General features: G+C 36.5%; 1 protein-coding gene and 2 long non-coding RNA genes across 12 annotated transcripts in view; 1 reads left to right on the forward strand and 2 right to left on the reverse strand.

Moving 5' to 3' along the window:
- LOC107640419 overlaps window positions 1-7872 on the reverse strand; it is a 19514-nt gene that overhangs the window by 4774 nt on the left and 6868 nt on the right. The window contains exon 2 of the long non-coding RNA XR_002362742.1: window positions 2196-2201. This is a non-coding gene — a long non-coding RNA (uncharacterized LOC107640419). The remainder of the gene's footprint in view (window positions 1-2195; window positions 2202-7872) is intronic.
- Window positions 1-7872, forward strand: part of LOC110271898 — a 20168-nt gene that overhangs the window by 1814 nt on the left and 10482 nt on the right. The gene's annotated exons all lie outside the window — the stretch shown is intronic.
- LOC107643410 (receptor-like serine/threonine-protein kinase SD1-8) lies at window positions 566-3349 on the reverse strand. 10 transcript variants are annotated; one of them, XM_021123551.1, is made up of 5 exons: window positions 2907-3349; window positions 1999-2323; window positions 1328-1456; window positions 1060-1259; window positions 574-940 (listed from the first exon to the last, which is right to left on the reverse strand). In XM_021123551.1, the coding sequence occupies exons 2-5, from the start codon at window positions 2057-2059 to the stop codon at window positions 881-883; spliced, it is 450 nt and encodes a 149-aa protein (XP_020979210.1). In that variant the 5' UTR covers window positions 2060-2323; window positions 2907-3349; the 3' UTR covers window positions 574-880. The 10 variants fall into 10 exon arrangements, 9 of the variants coding, with proteins under 9 accessions (XP_016202540.1, XP_020979210.1, XP_020979208.1 ...); XM_021123549.1 differs by having other exon boundaries at window positions 1999-2331; XM_021123548.1 differs by having other exon boundaries at window positions 2813-3349.

Below are 7872 nucleotides of genomic sequence, written 5' to 3' on the forward strand. Positions count from 1 at the left end.
AGAATTTGATGAGAGGTTATGAGCAGAAAATATATAGACAAGACGGGGATAATCATATTATTGGAAGGCTGTGGCACATCACTACAAGACACAAGGGAAATTAAGGCGGTTTTTTTGGGAATTTGTGGCGATTTTTAACCGTCGCAAAACGGCATACAAGTGGTCCTAGAAACGTTGCGAGTTAGGGGGTGGAGATTTGATTTTGATTTTGCGGCGGATTTTACAAACCGCTGGCACAACCGCCGGAAAATAGGATTAGATTATTTGCGACGATTTAGAACCACCGTGATTTGGCTAATAGATATTTTCAAAAAAATTGCAACGGTTTGTAAACCGCCGCAATTTTGAAAGCAATTTTTAAAAAAATGTATATTGTGGAGGTTTATAACCCCCACAATCTTATTATATTAAAAAAAATTATCTTCATAAAGCTACTCAATTATATCACTACGAGGAAACCGAAGAATGAAACAAAAGTAAAATATTATTTCATAATCATATTAGAAGAATTTGTCACTTGGTTATCTAAATAATGATACACGTTCAAAATACTAGACAAAAGCTAATAGCTTGAAACCTTTCAATAAAATTACTTTAGTAATCATCATGATTTGAATCATCTATCCAAAACAAATTGAATGACATCTATCTGAAGCATAGGAAGTTAGGAACTGAGGCCAATTTTATAATTACTACCAAAATAGAAAAATCTAAGTAAATAATGCAAGTTACCAAATAAAATGGAATCAAGGCCTCTATTTTTCATATATTCATATACCAACATCTCATTTTTCTTAATGCAGCAACCAAGCAACCGAACAAGATTTCGGTGTTGTAGTTTGACAATTGATTTGACTTCATTTTTAAATTCTTCAATTCCTTATCCAGAGTCTTCTGACAATCTTTTTATAGCATTTTCTTGGCCTTCAATCAATCTCCACTGATATTATCATAGACATTATTTGTTAGTGTATACACATAAAAATGTGTTTACGTTACAATCTGAGACTTTACTTTAGGAATGATAGCTGTTATACATAAAGTATTAAAACAGCTTACCCTATAAACACTACCGAAGCCTCCTTCTCCAAGTTTATTATCTTGAGAGAAATTGTTTGTAGCCATCATTAAGGTATCAAAATCAAACATTGGCAACTCTAGATCATCCATGTTCCTTTCATCACCCAAGTATCTTCTAGAAGGCACCACCTCATTCATTAACCAATCATGATTTCTATGGACAAAACCTGGAATAGTGGCTATTGATATACAATTCAGTACCATACTATACATAAGCATTCATATGAGAGAGATTATTGTACATTACCTCTAGATCTTTGTTTTCCCTTCTTCCATAAGTAACAAATAGCAACCAATCCAAAAACTAAAACAAGTGCACTAAATATGATTCCAATAACCTGTACTACTCTATGAGTCTTGTTGGAGCTAGTAGATCCTGTGTGTCACCAAACTGATCAGAAAGAACTCCACCTTAAATACTTAATCAATGAGGAAGGAACTTGCAATATCATCATCTTAGCAAAAATGTGCATAACCATTACTATTTAATATTCATGTTATAACAATTATATGTGATTATTTAGGCGATTGTATTATTTTAAAACCAAAGGATTTAATTAGGCACTTAGTAATAATTTCAATATAGCTATTGGATAAAAACTTAAAACTCCCTTCACTGAAAAGTCAATTAAAACCTATTAAAATTCAATATTAAATTAGTGTTCAAATTGACCTTTTGTAAGATTTAATACTTCAAGTTAATCTCCAAAAAATTACTCATGTGATTCAAATTATTCTTTTTAATAATTTTTTACTAACATATTATAATTAAATATAACACATTAAAGATGAAACACATTACAAACTTGACCTCACACATTCATAAGTTAATGTATCATGTTTCACTTTCTTTTGATTATTTTTGCTACAACTATAACACCTCATGGGGAGATAGATAATAGATAGATAGAGAGATACCTATATTAGCTGCAGCCAATCTGACATAGACATCTTGGCCATCCGTACAGTAGACACTCATGTCAAAGAGTTGACCAATTCACATAACACAGCCACTTCCTCCGTTTCTGATATCAATGTTTGCATATGCAGTGCATGAACAATTCCTCTTACACAGACTGTCACATTCATCAAGTGTCATACTCTTATTCATAAACACGCTGCTTATCTCTGGCAGCTTCATGTTCTCAAGATGTAGGAACTTGTCAGTCGAACAATTCAAACCCGTGTTCCTCACACACCCATCAACCCATCTCTCAAGTTCCAAGCTTCTTGGTTCTTAGGCCTGAACCTCTGCATACAAGTGCGAACCGGCGAAGTATTTTTGCAACAAGAAAATAAGACCAGTAGAGCAGCAATATTAAAATCAGAACGAAAGACAGAACAAATGGCAATCGAGGTTTTTTCTAAGCATCATATAGCAAATAGTATAAAAAATACATCAAATCAACCCTTGAACATTCAAGTTCAACTTGCAATACTAATTCAACTGCACATCATTAATAGCATTGTGCTGCTATATCAAAATTCTGGTTTATATCAATCACTCTTTTGGCTGTTCTATTTTAAAATTTTTATTTCTATCCCATAACAATATAAAATAATCAAATCAGGGGCACTAAACAGTTAAGCATTCAAGTTTAATTCAACAATATAAACAACCAAAATCAATAGGTTAAACCTAAAAGATACAAAATTTAAGAAAAAATCTATGAAATAGAGTTAAATTAGGAGAAAATCAGTAGCTAGAAACTCAACTCGGGGGGCCCTTGACCTGCATAACTCAGAACTTAGGAGCTCCAATCACAAGCCCCAATTAATGAGTGTCTAAAGCAGAAGCAGATGCAACGACATCGACAACCACATACCTAGCAACGACAACCAATAGGGAAAACAAAGAGGCACCACTGATGACCCGGGGGAAGCAGCAACAAAGACCAACTGGATGGTTGAGGCGGAGGCATGAAGCAGAGCAGAGGTAGGAGAACTTGAGAAAAATTAGGACAAAGACGACGGCTGCCAAGCTCCACAAAGAAGCTGCGAGGTGGAGTCAGGGGCAAGGGCTACACGCAATTTTGCTAAAGGAAGAAGATTGGAGAAGGGGATGGAGGGGCATTAGCTCGACGGACAAAGAGAACCCCCTGCGTGCGACGGATGGCGGCAGTAGCTTGATAGATGGACGGATCGACGAAGAGAGGCTAGGGTTTGCAGACCTTAATTCTATGTTCGGAGAAAGGGGGAGAAGGGGCTTGGCTCACTACTGAAATGAAATGAAGTGATTTCTCCTTTTTAGTGGGAATGGAGAAAAATTTTGATGGAGGTTATGAGAAGGACATGTATATTCTAGACGAGGATAATCATATTGTCGAGAGGTTGTGACACTTTGTATAAAATTTAAATTATATTTAATGTGAATGAAATTTATAAATTTTTTTAGTCGGAATTTAACATAATTTTATTTATCTTTTTATAGTGGTAGGATCTTACACACTAGAAGAAATAGACTGGCACGTCCCAATGAGCTAGCCATGCTATTATTCTTCACACAAGTAGGTTTTGGTCATGTAGCCTACATGCATGAGTGAGACCATAATTGGGCACTGGAATCTGCTTTGATCGAGAGGTCACGTCCGGAGTCACATACTTTTCATTTGCGTTGTAGGCAAATAACGATCATCTTGTAGGATGTGACTTGTAAACCCCGTTAAATTAGCGAATACTTAACTAATAAATTAAATTCTAATAAAATAAATTAAAAATGTGAATTTTATGTTAAAATAGGATAGAGCTCATTAAAACAATAATTTTGACACTAATTTCAAAGAATTTACCCCAAAATTGAGTCAAACGGGCCGAACCAGGCCCAAAATGGGCCCAAGACCCAACCCCTTGGCCCAATAAATTAATGAAAAGAGTCCTCTTCTTCCCCATTCAGCAAAGAACACTGAAGCATACAAGGGGGAAAGAAGAGAAAATCCCAAACCCTTATCACAACTCAATCCACCATAACTTCTCCCTCCGAGCTCCGATCGCCGCACTGTTTGCGGCCATGCGTTCACTGCGTCGAACTCTACAAATCCATCGGAAAAATTTTGTCGGTAAGTCACTTTATTACCCCAGTCTCTCCACCCCTCAAATTTTGAAATTTAAAAGTATTCAGGTTGAGAATTTGGTTGGTTTTGGTTCTCTAGGTTCAATCTAGCTTGCGGAACTTGTTGGACTTAGCTCTCTCGGTCCGTGGGTATGGTAAGAATCAATAACCCTAGCTATTTCTTGATTTGAGTAGGTTGGGTATTGAATTTGGGTATGTATGTGTGACATATGTGAAATTAGGTGTATATATGTATATGTTGGAGCTTAAATTGTGAGCCTTGGAACTGGTGGAGGTTGGATGCTTGTGCTTTGGTGATTTTGGGCTTGAGGGGCTATGTTGGTTTTGGTGATTTTGCCTTGGACAATACGCGAAAATCTGCCAAGGTATGGTTTAGGTTTCACGTATCTAAAATATAATGTTCTGTAAAAACTTAAGCTAGATGACCATAAGATAGGAATTGAATGCATGTGTATGTTAAATTGTTTAGTGCCTTGAGAATAATTGTGAACTAAGCTAGGAGTTGATTGTGGTTTGATATTGAGGATGAAGCCTAGGATGTTATGAGAAGCTTTGATGATGATTGGTAAAGTGTTAAAGATTGAATGTATGTATATGATGAATGATTGATGACCTTGTTAGTTAGTTGCGGAAGTTTGTGTTTAAAATGATGTAATATTGAGGAATGGTTGATTTGGGTGATGGTGGTGCGGTATATAATAGATGGTGGTACTATTTATATGAGTGGGATGTGGTTTGAGTTTGGTTTTTTTGTAAAAATTGAGGTTTGGATCTTTTTGTGTAAATTTGGTTTTTGGCCACACTTTGGTGACCCACAACTTAGATTCTGGATCCTCAAATGATTTCAAACTTATTTTAAATGAAAATTAGGTCCGTGAAGTTTACGCCGTTCAAAGAACGGAAGAAAAACAATTTAAAACGAAAAAGTTATGCGCATCGGAAGTTTAGGGTTCAAAATGTGAAATTCTGCAGATTTCAGACTTAGTAAATTTTTTTATAAAACATATGCCCACGCGTATGTGTGACTTGGAAATTTTGCATACGCGAACCACCCTCACGCGACCATGCAGTTCTGTTTGACACCATGCGTATGCGTAAAGGGGAATGTGTACGCCAAATGGGCCAAGGCCACGCGTACGCGTGACCCAGGTTACTTGCGTACGCGAAACTCCTCGTACACGACCAAACGATTTTGCCTGGTTTGCACGCGTACGCGAGATGAGGTATGCATACGCGTTATGGTCTAAATGTGTACCCACGCATACACGTGACCCACGGCGTATGCATGACTTCCCTATTTTCAGCAAAGGAGTTTTGTGTTTTAAAGCTCTATTTTGAACCTCCAAACCTCTGTTTTTACCCTTTTAGCCCTAGAACGTAATGATAAGCTTGATAATAAGTTAGAGCTAGGAAATAGAGATAATTTGGGGATGAAGTAAAGGTTAAAAAGTGATGAGTTATATGAGAAGAATGTGTATGCTTGGAGAATATATGATGCTACGGCTATGATGAACGATTATGTAATGAATATGAATGATTATAAATACTTATATGGCTTATGCATTTAATGTTATCTGAGATACGAGTTTCCTTGGGTAAAGTACTGTGGCTTGCCACCACACGTTCCAGGTTGAAACTCGATACTCTGTTGACCCCACGTCGTAAGGGTGACCGAGCACGTATAAATTCTCGGGAATGGTAACCCCCATTGAGTAAGTTATATATATATATATATATATATATATATATATATGAATGTATGAATTTTGAATGAAAAGAGAAAAAGCATAGACTCATGGGATGTGCGACGGGAGACAGTCCAAGGGTTTAGCAAACCGGACTTGTCGGGTTAGCTTGATAACCAACAGATGAGCCTCATCAGCCATAGGACAAACATACATCATGTGCATTTTGTTTGTTTGTTTGATATGCATTAATTGGAAATGCCTAACTGAATATATTATGTTAATTGTTATAAGTGCTACTTGCACTACTTGCCTCGTACCTGTGCTTGAAATTGTCTATTTGTCTGTCTTTGCAAACTCACCGAAGATGGAGGAACGGAGGAATGGTGGACATATTTAGTGTTAAAGTTAAGTTTAAGCTAGGTTTAGAATTCCCTAGATAACTTTCCCTTTTATGGTTTCTGTTTAGTACTTTAAGCTTCATAATCTGAGTGTCGGCGTTTTAGGATTGCCTCTGCATTCCCAGAACCTTATATCTTATATGTGTGACACCTTTACCATGCTGAGAACCTCCGATTCTCACTCCATACTATGTTGTTATTTTTCAGATGTAGGTCGAGAGGCACCTCGCTAGGCGTCTGGGCTTCTGAAGTGGAGTGGTTTTTGGGTTTCATTTTGATGTACAGTTTTTTATATATGTACTTAGCTTCCTCTCTGAATAACTTGTTTATTTTTCTCCTCTTAGAGGTTTATGGAGAGCTAGGGTTCATCTATATATTTTGGGTTTGGGATATGTATATATGTATGTAAACATTCTCTGGCCAGCCTTAGCTTCGCAGGCTGAGTTAGGAGTTTCTTATTTTGTGCTTTTGGCCCTCTATTCGCACTTTTTGTTTATTTATACTTATAAACTTCAGTTTTCTTCGCACACAAGTAAACTGTATTTCTGAGCTTTGTGCTTTTTATTTTGCGATTTTTATTTTCTCGTTTTTCAAGGCTCCTAATATACTATCTCCTTTTTATCATCATCATCATCATCATCATCATCATCATCATCATCATCATCATCATTATTATTATCATTATCATTATCATTATCATTATCATTATCATTATCATTATCATTATCATTATCATTATTATTATTATTATTATTATTATTATTATTATTATTATTATTATTATTATTATATATCTATGTGTGCGTGCGTGCGTGCGTGCGTGCGTGCGTATATTATTTTACAGGTCGTAATACCACACCACCACTATTTTACAGCTTAAGTGTAAAGCTTTGTGTGGTAAGGTGTTACATTACTTATCAGTTAGGACTTCAGATGAAAGGAGATCCTGTTAGTGGCTGTATAATTTTGCCCATTGATGCACCACTATTTCGTGGTACATTTTGTACTTAATTAAGTGGATTTTATTCACTAAACTCACATTTATTCATATAATTCGCATGTTTTATATTTTCCTTCCTAATTCTGTACTATGATTGAAAACATGCTTCTTTGGCCTTAAAATTGCTATGTTTAATCCTCTCTCATTACCATTCGATGCCGTGATCTGTGCGTTAAGTGTTTTCAGGCTTTATAGAGCAGGAATAGCTTAGAGGATGGAGAGGAAGCTTGCAAAAATAGAAGGAACACAAGAAATAAAGGAGACAACCAGTGAGCATCGACGCGCACGCATGGCTCACGCGTGCGCGTGAATTGGAGTTCGCACGGCGACGGGTGCGCGTGCTTGACGCATACGCATGATACGCGAAGTTGACCAACGACGCGTACGCGTGACATGCGCTACCTGCAGAAATCGCAAACAGAGATGCAGACTAAAGCCAGGGGACAAGCAGAGACTCAAACACACAACTTCTCATTCATCACTTCACATAATTTTTAGGTTTTAGATGTAGTTTCTAGAGAGAGAGGCTCTCTCCTCTCTCTAGGTTTTAGGATTTCTCTTAGTTTTAGGTTTATTTCTTCTCAATTCCAGGTTCAATGTTCCTTTAATTTAGTTTCTCTTCTACTCTTATTAGTT

This window comes from Arachis ipaensis, chromosome B05 (genome assembly GCF_000816755.2).
Source record: "Arachis ipaensis cultivar K30076 chromosome B05, Araip1.1, whole genome shotgun sequence".
Lineage (NCBI taxonomy): Eukaryota > Viridiplantae > Streptophyta > Magnoliopsida > Fabales > Fabaceae > Arachis > Arachis ipaensis.

Coding starts and splice junctions, on each gene's coding strand:
- LOC107643410 (XM_021123551.1), bottom strand. CDS start 2,059: ATGAGTGTCTACTGTACGGATGGCCAAGATGTCTATGTCAGATTGGCT. Junction 1,457..1,998: donor ATTGGCTGCAGCTAATATAG/GTATCTCTCTAT, acceptor GGTGACACACAG/GATCTACTAGCTCCAACAAG. Junction 941..1,059: donor GCTTCGGTAGTGTTTATAGG/GTAAGCTGTTTT, acceptor TGATAATATCAG/TGGAGATTGATTGAAGGCCA.